General features: G+C 45.9%; 3 protein-coding genes across 9 annotated transcripts in view; 2 read left to right on the forward strand and 1 right to left on the reverse strand.

Annotated features, from left to right (window-relative positions):
- The window catches only part of tmem71 (transmembrane protein 71), a 16052-nt gene extending 12283 nt beyond the window's left edge, over positions 1-3769 (forward strand). For all 3 annotated transcript variants that reach the window (XM_069511465.1, XM_069511466.1, XM_069511464.1), the window contains one exon: positions 17-3769. In XM_069511465.1, coding sequence (XP_069367566.1) covers positions 17-40 — 24 coding nt within the window. In that variant the 3' untranslated portion in view covers positions 41-3769. The remainder of the gene's footprint in view (positions 1-16) is intronic.
- Positions 3200-15946, reverse strand: LOC109645767 (zinc finger protein 721). The gene is made up of 10 exons (XM_069511640.1): positions 15149-15946; positions 14401-14513; positions 13620-13740; positions 12297-13136; positions 10308-10666; positions 9970-10030; positions 8166-9067; positions 6578-6923; positions 5814-6050; positions 3200-5315 (listed from the first exon to the last, which is right to left on the reverse strand). Exons 1-10 carry the CDS (start codon positions 15732-15734, stop codon positions 4453-4455), a joined length of 4428 nt encoding a protein of 1475 aa, XP_069367741.1. The 5' UTR covers positions 15735-15946; the 3' UTR covers positions 3200-4452.
- The window catches only part of dnaaf11 (dynein axonemal assembly factor 11), an 18458-nt gene continuing 10867 nt past the window's right edge, over positions 15587-23177 (forward strand). For 3 of the 5 annotated variants that reach the window (XR_011238796.1, XM_069511435.1, XM_069511437.1), the window contains exons 1-6: positions 15946-16191; positions 16854-17021; positions 17244-17321; positions 18006-18178; positions 18362-18573; positions 19104-19316. Coding sequence is in view for 4 of the 5 variants with exons in the window: in XM_069511435.1 (XP_069367536.1) it covers positions 16182-16191; positions 16854-17021; positions 17244-17321; positions 18006-18178; positions 18362-18573; positions 19104-19316 (854 nt within the window). In the remaining variant the exon portion in view is untranslated. Of the gene's footprint in view, positions 15725-15945; positions 16192-16853; positions 17022-17243; positions 17322-18005; positions 18179-18361; positions 18574-19103; positions 19317-23177 lie in introns of those variants that run through there. The other 2 variants (XM_069511434.1, XM_069511436.1) reach the window with 2 other exon arrangements.

Genomic DNA, 23177 nt, shown 5'->3' on the forward strand with positions numbered 1-23177 from the left:
CGACTCTGTGTCTCAGGACATCACATCCAGAAATGAGTAAACGAAGAAACAGAAGAAAATTTCAAACTGGAAGAGAGAAAGAGAAGAAGGTCTGATGGAAACTCAGTCAAAATATTTAACCTTTCACTAAATGTTTGCATGTGAGTTGCACTTAAAAGACCAAGTTATTCTGAGCTCCGGAAAACATTTTACAGCAGCAAGTGTTTGACTGCGAAACCTCCAATGAGCCGTTTCTGAGCGTAAATGCTTGTGGATCTGAAGAGCAGTGTATCAAAATGAAATTAAACCAATTTTATATTTAACCTTTAACTCTAAAGAAAAACGCTGGATCTATCAAGTCCTCCCTGAAGGTCTCTGAATATTAAAGTCAGGTGAACGACAGAGAGAAACGTCAATAGAACATGAAACTGTAAAAAAACCCTTGTGAGTGGATGATGACTCATGTTCGAGCGAAGAGAAGCTTTATCAGTTTGACCGTTTGTTTCTGATAAAATGCTGAAGGAGCTCTATCAACATGGCGACACTGTAGTTTAGATGGAAGATAAATAATAACCATTCAAATGTCCCTGATGTATTTTTAAAAGACTGTAAACGCGTCTTCTGTTGATCGGAGTTGAACTTGGCTTGTTTGCGTCCAAAGTGACCAAACGTCGGATGTTCAGCGTCTGAGAACAGATTCTGCTCCAACAGCAGCAAGAGGAAAAAAGAGAGAAACTGTGAAGCTTCACATTTATAAAACACAAACGCACACAACGAATGACGTTCCAGTTTATCTACCTGGAACTTCTATCTGCAGGAAACTGAATTGGGTTTTATTCAACATATTATAAATTTTAAAATAAATAATGAAACAAATCACATGTGTCTTTAAAAAAAGTTCCACATTGAAATGTGTAATTTAAAGCGACACTGTGTAACTGTAACTGATCAACAGCGCCCCCTGCAGCCACACATGGTGATTAGTTAGTGACCATTCTCCATATTCACACTTACCATCAGACTCACTTTAATCAAACTGACGGTTTAGGGTGAAACCAAGTGAAGCAGTGAATAGAGGAGGACCGAGGGCAGAGCCTTGTGGAACACCTTTTCTAAACGTCAAAGCACCTGATCTTTAAGTCACTGCTTGTTTGTTTCAGATATGTGGGTTAGGGACCGTTCTCCGTATTCACAGTCACCGAACCATCAAACTCACTTTAATCAAGCTGCTGCTTTAAGGTTAAAAAAGTTTAAAGTTGAATTGTGTCGCTTTAAAACTTCATCAGGTCGGATTTTAGTGTGAAAGCGAAAAATCCGATTTAAGTTTTGACAAAAAGACTTTTATAGTTTTACTGGTGCAAACCGAAGCATAAAAACTCCAGTTAGTCTACCTCACTGAATTCACACTGACAGTTCAAGCTGATCAGGTGTTTAAAACAAAGTCAGAGCCTCACCCTGACTTCAGTCATTGGGGGGGGGGGGGGGGGGGGGGGGGGGTAAACTCCATTTAGTGTGATCTGTTCAATGGTCGTGTTTTAATCAGGTTGGTTTGTAGTTAAACTCTTCGGTGGTAAAGTGCCTTAAGTGCAGAGACACAGAATAATACAGGGACGTTATTTCAGATGGAACACTGAACAGACCTGCTCATAGGTTGAGTGGTGTTTGATTTAACCTGCGATCTGTCCATCAAACCCTCTGATACAATCACTTCCATGTTTCTAACCCTGTCTTCTCTCGGAGGCCGCACACGTTAGTTTTAAAATGCATCACTGTTACTATGGTTCATCAGGTGGAGTTTTCCAGCCTGACTCTTGTGTAAACGCTGCTGATCTGGTTTCAGTTTGAAAACTCTGGTTTGTGTTTTAGTCTGAACACAAACTGAGACTTTAGTGAACGGTGACGCCCACGTTCTCTTGTGATTGGTTCTCATCGGTCACATGACTCACCTACCAGCGGTGAACACAAAGCGTCGCTAACACTTCCTGTCAGGAACAGTTCCACCTCGTCGTCGCTCAGAGAAAAGAAATCTCTGCTCGGACTTTTCACCATCACTGTTTTCTGTAGCTAAGCAACCACTGCAGAGGAGACACTCTACTTCCTGTTTATATGACCAGTGCACATGAATAGTCATGTGACGTGTTTTCAGGAGTTAATGTGGACAGAGGTGGTTTTGGTTTTAAAATAATTCAACGCTTCAGTGTGGATGTAACTGGAGACGTTGAACTTCCTCAGCTTTTGAAAGTGTCAGGAACACGAGGGCGGTTTTATGAGCAGCTTGCTTTTAGAAAATACTGTGAACACAACAGTGTTGAACTCCACCCGGCTGGCATCACAGGCAGGACACATAAAAACATCCGCAATTATTTGAGTCCAGTAGAAATCAGGTCAGTGTGAAGGTTCGCTCTTCTTCAGACTGTGATGCAGGGATTTCAGACGAAGCAATAATTACAGAGAACAAACGATCCAGTGAGCTGAGATGTAGAACCTCAGCTGTGAACGAGAAACAATCAGGGATTCGACCTTTGTTGGAATCATCCTGTCTCGATACGATGATACAGAATATTATAGAGTTGAAGTGAAGCTGGGACCAAACCAATGTAAAGAAAAACTTCTGGAACTTTGCAGAGACGTTCAGTGAACCTGAACCTTCTGGACTCAACTTTAAAGGGTTTCAGGTATTTTTGGGGAACAAACTCTGACCTGACGAGTTGCAGATTGTCTGAATAGATCAAACCGAGCTTCTCAATGAATTTGATCGGCACAAATTTTCTGCTTCATTTTTTAATTGTACCAAACAACGTTGGTGCGACCGGGCCTTCAAAACTCAAAGTGAGTTCTGCATCGTCTGATGTGTTTTTGTGTATTTATTCACTAAAAGTGCCAAATGGGTTGAAATCAGACAGTTCAGCAAATGTTACATCACCAATATTTATGATTAAAAATCTATATAACCAATATTTTTACTACTGCTCTGCATGAATTTTTCTAACTTTGCATTAAAAGCTGCAAATGTTTTTATAGGAATGATGGATCAGCTCCACTGAACCCTTTAGCCTCTGTTAGCTCCTGGTTTTAGAGCCGGAGCTAACACCGGGCATGAATTCACGTTCTGTCGCTGCCTGAAGTGACAAACATGCAACAGTTTCCTGTTGTTTCTTTCTCCTGCTGCCCCCTGGTGGTCAACAGTAAATTCATTCAGCTTTAAATAATCACAGTTGAATGTTTTGTTTTTTTTATTCAACATACAAATATTTAATTTACTGCAAAAGATGACAAGAAATTCCAGAAATTTCCTGAAAGACATTTAATATGAATTTAGATCTGATTCCTGTTACTGTACATGGTGTTGATGATGTTGTACACGTTTTGTTTGAAATGTGATTCTCTTGTGAACGCACTTATTATAACCGTTCATTTTAACTCCCCTGTTCTGTATCCATGTAAAGTCTCTCACAGTTAAAACAGCTGCTCTGAAAACTGTAAATCTAAATCTCATATGAAACACCAACTAGATTTTCATTTGAAACAATTCTGATGTCAGAAACGAAAAATGTTCACGGATGAATTCGATGTATTTGCTTCTGAAATAACTGCAGTGTTGATCGCTGTGTTTCAACCAGTAAATTGTCTAAATGAACAAACAGCAGTTTAGATGATGCGTAGTTTCTCTTTTGGCCTTTTGATGGCGCTGTGTTTGAAGATTTAACATTTACAGTACTTGGTGCATTGTTTTGTTTGATCTAAGTTCAAGTCAGAGTTTATCGTGTATTAAAACCTTGTTAAAAAGGAATCCAGTGTTTTTCTGTGAACTTCAGTTTCTCCAGAACAAAAGGGAAACCAAAACATGTCCGTCGCCCCCTGGTGGCTGGCAGCAGTACGGGTCATTAACCCCACCTCCTCCATGTTCGCTGATGTGACCAAACACAACTAATCCAAGCAGACGTTAAAAAAATGTTTGTAAAAATGTTTTCTATCATTTTTGTTAGTTGAGATGTCATGATTGACAGCTGACACTGACTCCTGATAGGTCGCTCATGTGTCTGGGCGGGACCTCGGTCCCCCGATCACCACTGCACAGACTGACTCATGGCAGCAGGGTTCCTCTCCAGGATCATTTGGTTTCATTTCTGGAGGAAGCTGAGATTATTTCCTCTGACCCCGTTCACACCTGGTATTAACATGTGGTTTTTGTGATCAGTTCCAAGTTCAGGTGTGAACGCACTCAGGTCGCATAGCGATCCGATCCCTCCAGATCCCATTCGGAGGTGGTCCGGTCCACGTGTCCACATTCGTTTTACAAAAACCACATGTGGATACCAGGTGTGAACGGAGCCTGTGTTTCAGAGGCAGATCTGAAATCCAGCTCCACAGATGCTCAGCAGCTGTTCAGGTCTTGTGTGTTATTTTGTCCATTCACTGTTGGCACATGTGGCTCCAGTGGGATCTGAACCCTGACCTTTAACCCCACCACCGTCATTGTCCCTGTAATGTTGGCGGCACCCGTTTCTCTCCTGCATGGACAGTGATGTGTCGTCGCAGGTGGCTGCCTGATATAAACGTCTTGCCACAGTACGAACACCTGAACTGTTTACAGTCTGTGTGGACGGTCATGTGGACCTTCAGAGAGCCCGACTGAGCGAAGCGTTTGCCGCAGTGGACGCAGCCGTAGCGCTTCTCTCCGGTGTGGACGCTGTGGTGGCGTTTCAAGTTGCTGGAGTCGGAGAAGCGCTTGCCACACAGCGAGCAGACAAATGGCTTTTCGCCGGTGTGGACCCTCATGTGGGTCTTTAGGTTCTTCAGGCAGGCCAGAGTTTTACCGCAGCAGTTACACACAAACGACTTCCCCCCGCCATCCTCTCCGCTCTGGGTGGCAGCTCTGTTGACTCCACCCTGATGTCTCCATCTGTCCCTCCTGATGAAAGCAGCCTGTCTCTCAGTCACCGCTTTTCTTACTGGATGCTGAGGCTGGTCTGTGGCTAACGGCGCCCTCTGCTGGTTGTCAATGAACACTGCGGGCTGTTGGAGCTCTGCTGCAGACGGGCTCGTCTCATTGGCGTTGAAAGGGAAGCTGCTGCTGCTGCTGCCTGAATCAGAAACACTCAGCTCACTGGTGTTCAACACGTACGAGCAGCCAGGACTCTCACTCAGAGGATTCTGGGTAACGCGGGGGCCATGTTGGAGCTGTGGCTCGTACATCAGACATTCGTAACTGCTGGATTCCAACCTCCGGCTGGTGTTCAGGCTTTTTTGGCCTTCGCCTGCTGCTTCCTGTTTGGTCGACGGAGGCAGAGGTTCTGTCTCTGTCGTCTGTTCTTCACCAACACGACAAAAACCAGCTGAAAAGAAAGAACCACAAAACAACTTATCACCAAGTGTGTGTGTGTGTGTGTGGGGGGGGGAGGGGGGGGGGGGTTACTTTACCAGTTTAAGATGTTGACAGATACAGGAAGTGAGCCCGGTCAGCTCCACCTTCACAATAAAACTAGGGATCAGTTGCTCTGGTCTTGAATCAAAGTTTTACTTGAGTTAAAATTTCTAGTTAAGTTCAAATAGAATTGGAATCAGAGGTTTGATGACACAATCTGATTTCTGTGTAGAACACTGATGTTTGTGTCTCTGATCAGTTTGGTTTGAATCAGTTATTTGATGATATAAAATCAAGACGTCATGATTGACAGCTGAGACTGACTCCTGATCGGACGAGTGTGTGATTCACACGTGGACCCCGATACCGCGGCTCTGCTCCCCGACCACCACGGCCCTCCTAATGACATCATCTCCATAATACGTCCAACTAGAGGAAGTGGAAGTGTGCCCCGTAAAACTGAACTCACTGTTCGGCTCGGGCCGGGACCAGGACTCGTCCTCGCTGTCGTCCTCCACTTTGATCACCGCCATCGTCAGGTTGATCGATTCAACAGCGGCAGGCTGCGATCGGCGGAGAGAGCGATGAGAAACGGACGGAGTGAAGGACGATGTCAGGCGAGGAGGTGAAGAAGGTGCTGGAGTGCTGTCCTGTCCAGGGTCAGGGGGCGGCTCCTGAGGGGCCACCGCCAACACCGCCACTTCACCTGGAAGACAAGTTTCAGGGTGAAGTTTGAAGTTGTGGGACAACATTTACCAAAACAACCGATTCCAAACAGTCACAGAAATGTAGCATCTGCAGGTTTTGATTTATGTTGACTCTTCGACTGACACAAGATATTGGTGTTGAGAAAGATCTACTGCGGAGCAGGACTTCAAATGAACTGTACGAACTATATTCACTCTATGTTTTCTCACGTTGCTCATCACCGTACCTTGTGTCGTCTTTATGTTAGCTAGCATTTTTCGGTGACCGTTTAGCGTAGGGGCTGATCGATTTCGCGCTTCTTTTGCGAAGGCTACGCTAACATAACTGCGAATGTTGTTCTATCCGGTGCGTAGTGAAACTAGCTGTTTGTTGTCGCGGTGTTACCGAACTGTGGTTTTCATGATTTCTTTTTTAACCGTTTTTTAAAAAATGTTATCGCATTTGTTTCCGTTAAGGTTTTTTTTTAATCTTTTCTCTTGTGGCTGTTTCGAGCGCGTGTCTCTGCTGACGGGTTCGAACGGTTACCTGCCGGGGTTCGATTCCCCCTCGGGTCGTTGCCCGGGTGACGCGCCGGCGGTGGAGCTCGAGCGCGGCAGCTCGCGTGCGGCAGCGCGGTGCCGCTGGCGGCCACGGCGGCGCGCAGTGCGGTCGCGCGGTTGGCGCGCAGCTCCGCGAGCCGCAGCTTCCGGCGCAGAGCCTCGTTTTCTTTGCGGCTCCGCGAGATCTCGAGCTGCAGCAGCGAGTAGCCTCCGTCCACCAGCTCACAGATCTCCGCCACCGCCGCGTTAGCCAGCACCTCCATGATGGCGGCCAGCTGCGCGTGCAGGGCAGCTGACATGTCTCGACCCTGCGCGCGCGTCGTCGTCGTCGTCTCTCAGCGATCCGAGAGCTCAGGCTCGTGACGGCGACAGAGCACGGGAACCGCACGCGCTCGCTCGCTGTGCGTGCTCGATGAGGAGGTCCGTCACCAGCCGGCGGGAACGGATAGACTCGAACCCGGAAGTGACGAGGCCGACACAAACAAAACACTCGATCACTACGGAAGCCGAGGCAGAGCGCGCGCGCGCGTGCGCCAAAAAAACTTGTCACACCTGAACGTGTCAAATACCAAGTGACGTCATTCTCGCGTCGGATCCGAAGTCATGATCGTTTTCGTCCATTAATCTGATATTAATGAAAACATTCAGAAAACAAAGCTTCTGGTTTAATAACTATTGTTTATTTTCATCTCGTGACCATGACATCGTTTTCCACGTCAGATCTATATATTTATCTATATCTATCTATCTATATTTATCTATATCTATATATATTTATCTATATATCTTTTTATATTAGTTTTATCCCACTTCTGTGGAGCAGTCAAGTTATTGGTTTCAAAATAAAACATTGGCCTCTAAGGAAAAAGATCAAAATAAAATGACTGGTTCAACAACAAAGTTTAATAAACTACAACATTGGACATTTTTATACCTTCAATTCCTCAAGTGAAATTTTATTCCACCTTTAATAAATAATAACAGATACAAAACGATTCCATACTTTGTTAACAGGAAGTGCATTTACGTATTTAGTTTTTTTACACAATCATCAGCCTTTTTTATGAATTACTTTTTAATCTGTACACAAGTTAAACTTTGAGGTTTCACTCTAGAATAACAATGAGAAACTCTAATCTGGGGATTCTTGTTTAAATTTATTCCATACAACAAAGGTGGTGCTGAGGCTGTGGGGTAGAGCAGTCGTACTCCAACCAGAAGGTTGGTGGTTTAATCTCAGTCTTCCCAACCTGCATGCCTTCGTGCCCTTGGGCGAGACGCTGAACCCTGACTGGCCCTTCATAAATGGTAAATGCACTGATTGTAAGTCGCTTCTGGTCAAAGCATCAGCTAAATGTAATGTGATCAAAATGGCAAAACCAATCATGTTCAGTTATCGAGTTAAAAACAAGAACCATCAAATATTTTGAGTTTCTCTAGTAAATTGATTATTTCTTCATGATCCAAAATGAATATTAGGTGAAAAGTCTTTTAAATGCTTTTTCACCTCTGGGCTCATTTTGCTTGTGCTCCATTTAAGATTTCTTCTTTTTAAAACTTTATATTTACAGAACACACTCATTCCCTCTGACGGTTGGGTGACATTTCGTCATGTGTAACTTGAGGCTGTATTTGACGATGAAGCTCCTGGAGCAGAGTGTGCAGGCGTACGGCCGCTCTCCGGAGTGAACGCTCAGATGCGACTTCAGGTGAGCCGACTGGGTGAACTTCTTGCCGCACTGACAGCAGCTGAACGGCCTCTCGCCCGTGTGGATCCTCATGTGAACGTCCAGGTTCTGTGTCGTTGCGTACGTCTTGTTGCAGATGGAACATATGAACCGCTTCCCTAAGCAGCCGGTGCTCAGCTGCCCGACCTGGGATCGACCTGACGGGTCCCTGTAGAGGGCGAAGTTCATCATGTCAGCGTCCTCATACTCAAACCCAGAGTTGCTGCTCTCAGAGAGTTGACAGTCTGTGGAGGTTGATCCCGAAGCGCTGGTCAGCTTCAGCCCGAAAGCGTCAACATCCATGTTTTCATTCTGGTGAAACTGAGGAAACGACATCTGACTCTTTGAGTGTTTGGTCCACGTGAGGCTGAGATCCATTTCCGCTCTGTTGGTCAGAGACTCGATCAGAGAGCTGCTCCCAAAATAAGTCTGTCTGTTGGAGCTCGGAGAAATCATCGAGCACTCCTGGTGGACCAGGTGGACGTCTGGGTCCATCTGTGAGGAGTCAGCCTCCACCTCCTCACCGCCAAACTGACTGGAGCAGCCCGGCTCGCTGTGAGTGGAGTCCAGAGTGTAGACGGCCCCGCTCGTCTTTGGCGTCTCCGTTTTCAGTGTGAGCTGCTCGGAGGATGACTGCTTCTCCGCCTCTTCGTGTCCCGGCCAGCGTCTCTTCACGCTAAGGCTGACCGGAGTTGACAGGACGACCTCTCTGATCACAGCTCTCCCCCCATCAGCACACGTTTTGTTATCTGAAAGATTAAAAAAATCATTGTTCACCTTCATGTTTGTCGTTCACAGCCTTAGGAAACTCACGTGTTACCATTTATAGAACCAGTGAGTAGAAGAGTCATGCAACACCCCCGGGCTGCAGCCGCCCGTGAGGACAACAAACAGCTGCTTTTCCTTCACTGACCACGATGAAAGTGTGAGTACTCAATGAGAATTCAGACACGTTTTCAATCATCTCTGAAAATCAAGAGCAGCTGTTTAATAATTGTGAAACAAACTTGATACAAAGTCGACGGAAGCAAAATAAAAGTCACTGATAGATATGAGGGGCCGTCAGGGACATTATTCAGAAGTACATCTCACACACACATGTGAAATGCTCTTACACACACTACTTTTTGCATAAACTACTAAAATGCTTTCCCTCATACTAGTAACGTGTGCTCATATACACAGCTGAAATGCTCTGACATAGAACTGTAAACTATAACAGTTCAGTAGTAAATATGAAAATTACAGTTAAACAGGAAGGCCTTCCTGTCATCGTGAGATGTCATTAGTGTTGCGAACAACATGGCTGACGATCAACACGTGAATTGCACATTTTAGTTGAACCGAAGACCTTCTGGTTTTACTGAAACACCTTCTGTCTGAAATCCTCTCACACATTCTGGTGAAAAATGTTATATATATATTATATGAGAGCATTTCAGAAGTGTATGTAAGAGCTTCACATGTGTGTGAGAGGTCATTGTGAATAATGTCCCTGATGGCCCCTCATAGACAGAAGTGAATTCACATTCATTGCTCACACTTTCATTCTCATCAGTCTTTTGAAAATATAAGTTTCCATGAAGCTGCAGCGCTCCAGTGATGCCGGATCATGATGTGTCCTGATTAATGATCAGGTGGAGAAACTCACCTTCCTCAAAGGTGTCGTTAGTGTCCGAGTCTTCATCTTTGATCAACACCACCTCTGGAGGCTGCGGACGATAAATAATGTGATAAAGTGTATTAACAGAAATTTGGATTTGACAAACAGCGTCCCCTTAATGTTCTGAGATAATTCACAACATGATGAGCTGCTCAGTTCAGCCCTGGATCTGATTTGTATCATCACAAACTTTCTCTCAGGCAAGTTGTCAGCAGGACTTTTTCCTTTTTCCATTTTCGCTCGGGGGCCCAACAGACCGCTGAGTGACCGCTGAGCCCTGGACTTGTGCAGCTCCGGCCCTGGGTGGAGGCCGGCTGTGTGCTCACCTCCTCCCGCAGAGGCACCGCGGCTCCTCCGTCCCGCTGCGGAGGTTTCCCCGCCTCATGTGACACCTCCGCGGCCGCTTCGACCTCCGGCACCGCCGCCTTTCCAACCCAGCCGCCGCCCCGGACCACGATGGACTCGATGAGGTGCAGCTTCTTCTTCAGGTCCTCGTTCTCCCGGTGTTTGCGGCTGAGCTCCAGCTGCAGCTCCGCGTAGCCCTCGTCCACCAGCTCGCAGATCTCCGCCACCGCCGCCGTGGTCAGCGCCGCCATGATGGCGGACAGCTGCTCCTGCAGCGCTTTGCTGCTGAGAGCGGACATCCCGCCGCTCCGGAGGAAACCAGGCCGAGCTGCCGCTGCTCCTCACCGGCCCGAGAGCCGCTGGACGAGCCGCACACCGAGAGCCGAAGACACCGACACCGTCCGGTCGGTCCTCCTGAAACAGCTGACGGCGCTTCCTGTTTCCGCCCATGACACTTCCGGAGACTTCAAAATAAGAGTCTGCTGTCGACAGGTTGATTTACTAAGATCAGGTCAACCTGCGGAAGTGATGTCAGTCAACTCTGGATATAAATACAAACATTCAAAAGAAGTCAAACACATTGGTCAACAAAACGAAAGCAAGCTCGAACCAAAGGAAGTAAAAAGAACAGGTGAGTGTCTGAGTGTTCAGTTCTAACCTGCTCCACACTTTGTGTCCTGACGCTCGTGTGTCCACACAATGTCCAACAGGATCACAAACACTGTCCACTCAACAGAAACACATCAACCCTCAGTGCTCCCACTGTTGTCTGGTTCACACATTGTTCAGACACACTGACACACATGTCTCGTTGGAGGTAGAACTTGATATTTTCTGATATTTCCTGAATCAAACAACAAATTATTTTGTATCAAACATAATCAACGCTTGAGATTAATTATGAAAATATTCATTAATCGCTTACAAACCAATATTTCTTTATTTCTTTAAGTCAATTGATTTAAACTCCAGAAAGCAGCACAATAGTAATAACATTTACATTTTTGCAGATGAACTTCCTGTCGTTCAGTGTGTTTGAGCAATGTGTGAATGAGAAAACAGTGGAAACAGTGAGTTCATTGTGTTTCTATTGTGTGGACAGTGTTTGTTTGTGTGGACTCACAGAAACGTCAGGATACACAAAGCTGGAGAGTTGTGTCTGAAAAACAATCACAGTGCAGCAGTCGGTTAGACTCTTTATCACCACCAAAATACTCAATGTTTAGATATTAGTATGTATTTAATCATTAGTCTATCATTAAATATATAGAATGTAAAATATTTCCTTTTTTCAGTTCTTGAGTTTATATCTGTTACAATGCTTGAAGGGTCACAGGGGGCCTGGTTTTTTTATTCTACCCATTTTACATTTGATCAAATGAATAATTCATTTAACCTTTTAAAATGTATATATATATATATATTGATATATAGATATTTATAAATGTGTTATTTATATAACAAATGTTCTACTTCCTAATATTTGCTCGGTTTATGCCTCCTCTTTTTAAACTATATCTATTTATTTGTCAATTTTATTTAACATAAATTTACAACTCAGTAATGAAACAGTTCATTTCAGTTTGTTCACGTTTTATTCCAGATAAACATCCAGCAAACATTCACATGCTTCTTCTACAGGAATCTGTTTTCATCCGGCGGCATTCAATCCTGACGTCCTGGTGGGAACTGAACACACTCCACAGTCTTTATGAGGTAAGAATTGATCAAGATCAAACGGAGTCAATGTTCTGTTTCTGAGGCAGATCAGAGTTAAATATAACCACGGCCTATATTTAACAGTCACAACTATTGATCAGTTTTTCTATGTAAAAGCACCAGTTCTTCTCAAAACTCTTTAAAAGGCCTTCAACTTGAGAAAGTTCTGTTTCAGTGAGTTCAGCAGTGACGTTGTCCATCACAGTTGACGCTGGTTTCCTCAGCACAGAACCATCCGTGCATATTTCAGCGGATCACACCAGGATGTTGAGCAGCGACGGCTCCCTGCTCGGCCGGGTGGTGTTTCTGCTGATGGATCCTGAGGTTCTGCTTCCCGGCGAATCTTTTCCCACAGTGCTCGCAGGCGAACGGCCGCTCTCCGGTGTGGACGCTCTGGTGCGTCTTCAGGTGACCCGACTGCGTGAAGCGCTTCCCGCACTGAGCACAGCTGTACGGCCGCTCTCCCGTGTGGACGCGAACATGTGTCTCCAGGCTCCGTGATGACGTGAAGCATTTCCCGCAGTAGCTGCAGATGAAGCGTCTGTCCCTGCAGTACCTGTTCAGGTCCAGAGGGTCCAGCCTGGAGCCGCCGAGGCCCAGCGTCAAGGGGAAGCCTGCAGTGTTCAGGTCGCACACTTTGTCCATGAGTGTCGGACGGTGGTCCGGTTTGAGATACGGCCGATGTGGGACGGGCACCATGCTCGGGAGGCCCTGTCCAGGCCAGGAGGAGCAGAGGTCCAGCTCTGTCTCGTAGGGGATGGAGCTGATCAGAGACACGCCCCGCTTCAGCTCAGAGGTCCCAGGCAGAGAGGCTGGACTCGTCCCTACCCCGATCAAAAAGGGCTTCCTCAACGGGGCCGTGGACAGAGCTTCACAGTCCGACTCTGACGCCAATTCAAACACCATGTCCACAGATGAGCTGCTCTCAGTGACCTCCGCGGGGCCCGGAGAGCCCGGCGCGCTGAGGGATTCGACTGGTTCTGAAGTTCTGTTACTGGTCTGATCCCACAACCTCATGTCCGAGGTGGAGTTCATCATCCCAGAGGGTCCCTCGTCACTGTCATCTGCTGCCGACGGCTGCAGCTCGCTCCCTGCAGACAAACACATCAATGCACATTAACAATGAGACACGTTCTTGTCAAGACGTCTATATTTAAAAACACAACTCTGCTCAGAGAAGAAAGAAAGAATGAAAACAGCTGGAGTCTGTTTGGAGTGTTTGATATTAAAATATCCTCCCTTGTTGTAGACTGAAGTAGAATGGGCCACATTCTATTTTGCCTTCTCATACAAACAAGAAGAAACACCTGCCCATGTTCAGGTGTTAATTTGGATTATTACAAGATGCTCTGATGTTCAGAGAGCTGAACTGATCCATAAGATGATCACCATCTCGTGCTGTTATTTCCCGCGGGATAAAAAAAATGTCTCACTGAATGAGGGTTAGCCTGTTACCCTGTTGTTGAATCATTTACGTTAAAACGTCTTTCACCTCTCGTGTTCCTGCTTCATTAACATCTGTGATGGTGCTTTTATTTTGAAGCCTGATGGATCATTAATGTCTCCTCTCTTACCGTCCTCGTCGAGCAGCAGTTCGTCTCCCGCGTCATCGTCGTCCACGTCTGTTTTCGCTGCTTCCTCCTTTATCAGAACCACGTCCTGATCGTTTGTGTCCTCGGCAGCTGCAGACGGATCCTGAGCGGAGGAGACGACAGAGAAACAAACCGACTGGTCAATAAAATGTCATAAAAAACTGTTCAATGAAAATGGAAAAGAGAGCGAAGCTGCAACGTGCACTGATCTCCAGATAATCTGCGGAGGAGCTGTGTGCAAATGTCCGAGCCTCCGGAGTGTCTGCAGTTTCCTGAGCGAGTGGGCGCGTTGATCACGTTTCTGACAGATGCAGAAATGAAAAAGAAAACATACGTGTAGAGGACACACATGAAGATGAAAAAAAAACCTGATCTTTACTTCCTGCCTCCGCCTGCTGCTCCGCCTCCACCTGAACGCTTCAGGGATTTCTGTGTTGTTGTGAACGTGTCTGAGCGGAGAATCTCCTGCTGTGTTCATGTATGAGAGACAAACTCTGGAGAAAGTCCAGACTCAGTTCTCCAGACGTCCTCCTGAGGTCATGTCTGAAAATGTTCTGAGAAAGATATTGAGTGAATCCAGAGAAACAGGCAGGACAGGTTCGGTTCCTGGGTGAGATGTGGGGCTTCATGGGCTCGTTACTGGGAAAAGAAAATCTAAAAATGAGTGGACTGGTTTTCCTCAGGTTGAGCTGAACCTGTCTCAGACTGAAAACCAGCACTGGCTGTGACTCATGGAGGAAACGTGGGTGAAACTTTGTCTCACCTCTGCTGCCGCCAAAACTTCTGCTGTCGCCTCTAAAGCAGGAAACCTCCTGTGTCGTTTGAGGCTTGAGGCTTTTGGTGGTTTGGTGCTCAGTCCCGTCGGTAAGTCACGTTCTGGATGAGAAACAGAAACACAGTTTACAGCAGAGTCGTTTGAATGCAGCTAAAAAACTCCTGTTCCAGAGCTTCTCACTGGAACATTTACTCTGGTTTAACCACAACTCTGCTTCTTGATTATTCTAATGAATTGATTTCTGTGATTAACTAGAACATAATTTTATCTCAAATAAAATGAATAATCTTCTCCTCTTCAAAGCCCCACTCTTCTACAAGATTCTGGACCGTGTCTGTGGGAACTCCTGCTCCTTCATCCAGAAGATGTGTGTGAGGTCAGACTCTGGAGCTGGACCAGAGGGCTCAGACGCTCTGCTCTGGTTCAGTGATGGGGTTGAGGTCAGGGCTCTGTGGGGCCAGCCGAGCCTCCATGGACCCGAGTCCTGCCGGAACACCTCCACAAACTGTTCCACAGAGTTGGACCCATACAATAGTCCAGAACGTCCTGGTCAGCTGAAGCATAAAGATTCACCTTCACTGGAACCAAGCGTCCGACCACTGGACTGAATGAAACACCTGCGTGTGCTGAGCTGTGTCCCAATACTTTTGTCCATATATCTGTTGTGATTTGACGCAATACAAACAAAGAGTGAACACGTGATTCCACCTCCACCGGTGACCGGTCCGGGACTCACCGGCTCTGAAGTCCATCGGTCCCCCGCCGGCCTGCCCCTCCGGCCCGCCGTACCCCAGCATCGCGACGCTGCCGCGGTGTCCCCGGGCGACGATGGACTCAATCATCTCCAGCTTCCTCCGCAGCGCCTCGTTCTCCCGGTGGCTGCGGCCGAGCTCCAGCTGCAGCCCCGCGTAGCTGTCGTCCACCAGCTCGCAGATCTCCGCCACCGCCGCCTTGGCCAGAGTCTCCATGATGGACGTCAGCTGGGAGTGAAACGCCTGGTAGCTCGCCATGATGAGCGGACACCAGCTCAGATTAACATCGGGAAACCCTGCGAGCCGCTGGGTGTCCGGGGGACAGACGCTGGGTGTCCGGGGGACAGACGCTGGGTGTCCGGGGGACAGACGCTGGGTGTCCGGGGGACAGACGCTGGGTTTCCGGGGGACAGACGCTGGGTGTCCGGAGGACAGACGCTGGGTTTCCGGGGGACAGACGCTGCGCGCGGCCACACGTTGTTGTTTGTTGTCGGTTGCTCTTCTCCTCCAGGAAGACACTTCCGGAGTGCAACTTTCAAAATAAAAGAGCAGAGTCAATGGTGCGTTCATGTGCCGCTTGTTAACGAAAAATAAATAAAATAAAATACAATAAGAGTAAAATATAAAATAAGATAAGACAAGATAAGATAAAATACACTAACATAGGATAAGATAAACTAAGATAAGATAAAATACAATAAGAGAGTAAAATACAAAATAAGATAAGATAAAATACACTAACATAGGATAAGATAAACTAAGATAGGATAAAATACAATAAAATAAAATAATTTTCCAATGTAAGTGACACTGTAAAGTACCCAGCTCAATAACAAACATATAATTTGCATGAGAACACAAGTGATTGAAATATAATATGATATGCACCATTACCAGGGTGGTAAACATGTACCATGCTGTCGTTGGCACCGAGCTGTGACGCGCTCAGTAGTTTCCTACAGCACCTGAACGCAGCACCCGGTCGGTCTCCACGGTAACGGCTAACAACGGAAGAAGATGGTTCACAGTAAGTTCAGAACTCTTCGTACTGTTGATGTCACCCCGATGAACTGTTGTTCTGTTTCACCCTTTAGTTTTTAGAGGGTTCACACCGGACGAGTCGTCTCTGAACGAGGCGAGCTTGAGCTCGGCTAGCTAGGTGTGCTAGCCTTGAACGTAGACGCCAGGAAACGCGTTAGCTTGCTAGCTAGCTAATTCTTCTTCTCTTAAGTTCGCCGACAGTGACGTGATGATAACAATACTCAGAATGAACAATACGTCATTAAAAACACAGATTCCAAGTTTGAAGCAGCAGAAACACAGTTCATGGTTTTCTCAGATCACAGATCAGAGCATGGCAATCACAATAAGTAGAACTAATGACAGTATGACATCAGGGTTTAAAAAGAAGAGATGCTTCATGAAAACACAAATGATTCTGTTCCACAGTTCAGCTTGTTCAGTTTGTTAAAGTTTCATAAACCAGCGCTGGATCATCTGATTGAGCCTGAAGGCCCCTGAGGAGGAGGAAAGACACTGACGACCCCAAAGAGTTTTAAATAAAGTTAAACATCTGGAGCAGTGAGGTCATGTGGCAGCAGACTGCTCGTCCCTCCTCATGTCGGTGGTGCTGCTGCACGCGCGGTTATTTCTGGTACAGCTGCTGCATGTGAGTGTCTTGTCGTCCAGTCACAGAGGACATGGTGCGGCGGAGAGCTGAGCACAACGACTGTGAGATCTTCTCTCTGGAGGAAGTTTCTCTGCATCAGCAGGACATCGAGAGGATCGAGCACCTGGACAAGTGGTGCAGGGACCTGAGGATCCTCTACCTGCAGAACAACCTGGTCTCCAGGATGGGTGAGACGTCACCCACATAACCCCCGTCTATAGCTAACAGGACATTATGTACATGGATTAGATATGTTCAATGTTAACATGTTAAAATATTTAATTTTCATCGACACTGAATCGGCAGTCAGACTGATTGTAACCAAGACGTTTCATTTATTTTAAATTAGTTTCATACACAGACACTTTACATGTTTTGTTTTGAAATGTCTTTTTAATTTGCTCGTGTAGAGAATCTCAGTCGCCTGAAGAAACTGGAGTATTTGAATTTGGCCTTGAACAACATTGAAGTCATTGAAAACCTCGAAGGTCAGTATGAAAAACAGAGAAAAGGTGTTTGGATAAAGATAACTGATTATATTTCATTGAAATGTTTGATAAATGCTGAGGCAAAATCAAAAAGAGTCGTCGGCGTAGACTGTTGATAAAGATGGACAACATGAAGGCTTGGTCGCCCCCTGGTGGCAGACGGGCCAATGGACCAAACTAAAAGATCAGAGTAGACGTTAAATAAACGTTTGTCAAAGATGTTTCTGTCATTTCAGGTCGTTCGTGTCTCACTGATGTTTGCTCGTGTTCATGGTTCTGATATGTTTATATTTATGTGTCTGATTTAACTTAGTTTTCTCGATGATACACAAAAATGTAAAAATGGGCAGAGAGATCATGATTGACAGGTGAGACTGACTCCTGATTGGTGGATTGTGTGCATTGGTTTATTTCATAGCTTCATCCCCAGATCACTTCTCTCTCAGTCCGAGTGACGTAACCGCTGTAAGACGGCAGCGTTCGCATCCAGAAAGTTTAGGCTTCAATTGCAGATAGAGGGAGGAATCGCAGAAGAGTCGTCCGTCTTAATTTGCAGTCTGTGGTCATCTGTTCCATTGTTTTCTGTTCATCAATGTTTTGTGTTGAACCAATTAAAAACATGGTGTGGGTTCAATTGTAGTTTTGCCTTCAAACGAGTCGGCACGATGTCGTTGTTGTGTTCAGGCTGCGAGAGCCTCCAGAAGTTGGACCTGACGGTGAACTTCATTGGCTGTTTGAGCAGCGTCGAGTCTCTGAGACACAACATCCACCTCAGAGAGCTGTTTCTGGTCGGGAACCCCTGCACCTTGTTTGAGGGCTACAGACAGTTCGTGCTTTCCTCTCTGCCCCAACTCAAGGTAACTTTACAGCGTCGGATCATCAGCCTGGATGAATGGTCAGCGGGTACCATATAATGCAGCTCACTTCCCAACTCTCCCCCACAAAAGTTTCACAATACGAAACAAAATTCTTGATAAAATTCTTGAACCATCAGGTAGAAGTCTGTCCTGGTTTAAGATGCTGCCTGTCTCTGTCCTCAGTGGCTGGACGGGACGGAGATCAGCCGATCGGAGAGGATTCGATCCTCGCAGGGACTAGAGGAGGTGAAGAGACGAGTGCTAGAGCAGGAGAAAGAATACCTGAGGAGGAGAGCCGAGGAGAGGGAGGAGGTGCAGAGGAAGGCTGCAGGAGAAGAGAGAGGAAACAAGGAGAGGAGAGGAGGTCCTGACGGCAGCTGGAAAACTAACACAGAGTGAGAACAAACGTTTACTCTCTATTTTAAAACTCTGATCTCAGTACTTTATCAAGTATCAGTACCACAGTGGAAAATATATGAGGTCGCTGTATAACTCAAATTCAAGTTTAACTGAATAAGTTTGAGCAAAAAAGAAAAAAAAAACAATTCAAAGTAAAAACATTGACAAAATATGTTTTATTAATGAATCTGCTCATGATTTTCTCTATTATTAATTGACTGAATCAACAAATCACTTGTTTGTATGTTAGAGAACGAAAAAAGCCAAAGAGGGGAGTCTCAGGAAAGAGCTGAATAATTCATGAAGCAGAGATTTTTGTAAAGTTGAATAAAACAGTCGACCTGATCTGATTTTCCTTGAGGAGAAATTTTAATAAACATGAAAAGACACAGAACCTGAAAACTGTGATTCAGTTTCAAGAGGAAACAAGTAACTGCACCTTTTTCAAAATGACCCTGAAGGATCCAAAACATCTCTCTGCTCTGAGCGTCGACCTGAAGTCACCGAGTCTTTCCTGTCTGTGTAGTCGAAGGCTGGAGGAGAACGAGGAGAGCCAGGAGGTGGAGGAGAACGAGGAGAGCCAGGAGGTGGAGGAGAACAAGAAGCCGCAGGCGACGAGCCCCGACCTGGACGAGGAGCAGCAGGAGGAGGAGTTCTGGCACACGCCGTGTTCGTTCACCCCCGAGTCTCGTCTGGAGGCTCATCGCCACCTGGAGGAGAAGAGGAGGGCGAAGGAGAAGTAGGTGTTTTTGAAGTTGATCTGATCAAAGCCCCACGATCACGTCTCACGGCACACAAGTCTTTGAGGTCTTATGACTCTGCAGTTTACTATTTCGACCACTAGATGTCAATGTAACATCATCCAGCATATGCAGCATGAGGCTCAGAGCAAAACCGGCCATAAGTGTATGGACGCCTGTGATATTCTGTCCACATGTGAGGTTTGAGGAAGCGTTAGTGGACAGACATCCTGATATCCTCCAGACTGAGGACGACTCTGCACAGGACAGTTTAAATCTGTTTGTAGATTATATAGAATTATAGCAAAGATCATTTGATTTCATTCTGAAAAACCTCCTGAACAGGGTCGTTAACAGGCTTTAGAGTCGTTAACAGGCTTTAGAGTCGTTAACAGGCTTCAACAAACAACTACTTCTGCTGTTCCTTCCCACCGGGGCCACAATGATAATGAATCAGTGAATCAATCAAATCTATTTTGATGATCAATTTGCAGGTTAAAGTTTATCAGATGTTATAATTTGCTTTGCTATTTTTGGACTGTTGTTCAAATAAAACAAATCATTTCAATATAGAAATAAAGGTTAATGAAGGATAATTGATGAATTAAATAAAACAAGACAAATAATGAAAATAATCAGCAGAATAACTCATTTCAAATTGTTTATTTATGAAGAAGCAGAGAGACGAACACATGAACGTCTGACTATCCACATACTTTTGGCCATGTAGCATAACGTAGCTCAGTGACTCAGAATTTAGCAATTTTTCAGAGCCATCGACCCTGAGATGTGCTGAGGCTACAGGAGCTCTCTCAGCCAATCACCAGGGGAGCAAATCGATCAGTCACCGTGACGACAACACAGTGGAGCTCGCTCTGATTTGTTTTCGGTACAAGATCGATGACAGTCATGGCTGACACAACAATTAGCAGGACAGATGAGGCTGCGTCCACAGGCTCCTCCGTCCACGTTCACCTGTCGCTCCTGCGATCAGCTGCTGCAGGTTCACGGGGTCAGAGACGTTTCAGTTCTGACGTTTCCTTTTCACGACCGATGAGTCGGCAGGCGAGCTCGAGGGCGTCAATAATTCTGAGTGATTTACTGACGCTGTGACGAGTTGTGCTGACTGAGGAAACTCCTGCTGACCGCTTTGTGAAACTGAAGCAGGAGATTTACGTCACATTAAAACTGCAGTTTAACTATGAAACAACATGAAACAAATCAAAGTCACATGAGTGAATCTGTTTCCTGGCTGCTGACCTCTGAACTTGATGTTGTGCTCACTGACAGCAGCGTTTCAAGGGACTTTGGGGGCCCCAGATAAGTCGAACCAGGCTCATAGCTTAAATATCAAACATCACATGATACTCCCCCCCCGACCAATCCCTGTCTTGTGCGTCATGTGACGTCACTGGAAATAAAACGGTTACAGGTGATTAGCAGAGACGAGAATGAAAAGAAAGAAATCGTCTGAAGAGACACTTCTTCATGTTTACATCAGTGCTTCATGTGGCAGAGCAGCTGAGTGAAGCAAAGAGAGTAGAAAGTTGTGCGCACATTACATGACCTCATCACTGGTCATGACCGACGCTCTCCTCCGCAAATCGCCACATTTGTGCGCCAATCGAATCGCAGCGTGTTTCAAAGTATTTGTTCGAGTCTAATTAAGTTTCCCGCCATGTCTCTAATTAACGCTCAGCCTTACAGTGACCCTCTTGCCGGGGTGTTAATGGGGTGTGTGTGTTGCACATCCACTTCTAGCTGTGCAGCCACTCTCGCTGTAGCTCACACACACACACACACACACACACACTCACACACACACACACACACACACACTTTTCGTCTCTGTGTCAGACCAGTGCTTTCAGCCGGCAGCTGTGAGAGCAGCCGTGAACTGATGAGGAGACGCCAGCAGATATCACAGGTTTCCTCTTGTTCCTAGCTGTTGGTTGTTGTTGTCGCTGAGTTTCGGTTTGTCACTGCTGTGGTTTAGGAGCTCTCATCTTCTCTTCCTCTGCCGCTGCATGATGTGGGCGTCGCGAGGCCGTGACTGAAACCGTGATTAAAGAGCGTACAAATAAACCTGACGTGTGATACATCTCCAGAATAATAACTACATGCAGCCTCCTACACTCATCCAGCTCCTCTGAGACTTCAGGGTCGGTCCGGAGCTCGGCTACGTCCAAGGGCACTCTGACAGTGATAGCAAGCCTCCACCTCACAGGGGGATTAAACCTCCTGCTGGGTGTGATTATCAAACCATCAGCCCTCTGGCCACTGGACAGAATGTCCACTTCTGCTGTGGGTCCGTCCACCGGAGGAGAGAGCAGCGATTTGGAAAACACGCGCTTATCTGGAAATACATGTGGCTTCACAGTTCAGTGGTTATGTAGGTGGAAAACCTGCTTTATTACTCAACTGCAGATAAAACGCTCATTTCCTGCTGCCGCTCACACTCAGCAGGAAAGAACGACGAGAGCAGGATTCTCAGAGGCGTAATGTCCTCACAGCACAAAATAGGACAACGTCTCCATGGACCAAAAGAGACAGATTCCTTCATAAGAAATGTCACTCAGTAGGACACTTACCTCAACCTTTATAACACTAGCTTCAGGTTTCTAACTCCATTTGTTATGAACCACATTTAAACCCACGAGATCCAGATTTGTATTTGCACACACTCATACATTAAAGTAGTATGGTCCAAAGTTCCCCACTGATTGAATTCATATGATTCATTTAAGAATTGGACAAATGAAGCCACAGAGGATCAGATATAAATCAAATAAATAAGAATCAGCTTCTCAGTAAAGTCTTGATCAAACCATCTGCAACAGTAGAATTTGTAGAATCTCTTTTCATTCTTCTGTTGTATCAGACATCCACCTCCAGCCATCAGTCATAAATAGCTGAGCGATATATGACGAACACTGTGTAAGTGTCCTGCTGTGTTCATGCTCTCATCACTGCTCAATCTCCTGCCCACAGGAAACGCTCTCATTCGCCTGAAGATGTCGCTGTGTTTGTTTCACTCAGCTGTTTGCTTCTGCAGCTGGATGTTTCTTCCTGGTTCGTCTCTCACCCCGTTTATCATGCCACGTCGTTTTTGTGCACAGGATTGTTGCAGTTCGTCTGAATCTCTTTGTGCAAAAGGTGTTTTTGAATTCACCAGAAACAACTCACCCTAAACCAAACCCCTTCTATTGATAAGAAGTCAGGTGATGCTCTGGATAAACTTGATTTGAGTAAATTCAGGGTGATGGCGGCGGTGCCCCTCAGTGACAGTTGGCTTCCTCATCCATATTATTAGCAGATCCCCGGTCTGCGTGCTGTCCAAGCAGAAAATCAGGGTGATATGGTGTCGCAGTTTTTATGGTTTCCCCAGTGCGGCTGTCAGTTGGCGCTGACTTGATGCATGCAGTCATGCCGTCATTGGATTGTCAGTAAAGATGAATTTCCTGCTCCTGAGGTGGATTCTGTGATAAGGTCAGCCAGGAGACAGTTCTGTGTTTAACGGCTGCTCTGCTCCTCTGAGAGGTGGAATCACAGCTGATGAACTGTAGCCGCAAACTGCCGTCGTAGGGCCGAACTCCAAAATGCAGCCAAAGCTTTAAGGTGGAGGAAAACTGATAAAAGGATGTAGTTAAAGAAAATGCACGAATGAGATGGATGTGTTGCTTAAATGAGACCGGCTTGATTTCCTTTGATTTTAATCTGAGCTATTTGTTGACAGAAAACACAGTTGAGATTAACGACAAACCAGAACTCGCATAAAAACCTTTTAACAGTTAGAGCTCCACCTGATCACGTGATCCACAGTCTGTCATCACAGTCGTTTATTGTTATTGTTACCGATG

This window comes from Paralichthys olivaceus, chromosome 16 (genome assembly GCF_024713975.1).
Source record: "Paralichthys olivaceus isolate ysfri-2021 chromosome 16, ASM2471397v2, whole genome shotgun sequence".
Lineage (NCBI taxonomy): Eukaryota > Metazoa > Chordata > Actinopteri > Pleuronectiformes > Paralichthyidae > Paralichthys > Paralichthys olivaceus.

What these genes read in the sequence shown, in the direction of transcription:
- LOC109645767 (XM_069511640.1), bottom strand. Translation starts at nt 15,734, where the DNA reads ATGAACGCACCATTGACTCTGCTCTTTTATTTTGAAAGTTGCACTCCG. An exon ending in TCAACATCCTGGTGTGATCC is followed by an intron (nt 10,667 to 12,296) that starts GCTGAAATATGC and finishes CGGGCCGGTGAG; the next exon opens with GAGCAGCGGCAGCTCGGCCT. An exon ending in TAACGACACCTTTGAGGAAG is followed by an intron (nt 9,068 to 9,969) that starts GTGAGTTTCTCC and finishes TTAATCTTTCAG; the next exon opens with ATAACAAAACGTGTGCTGAT.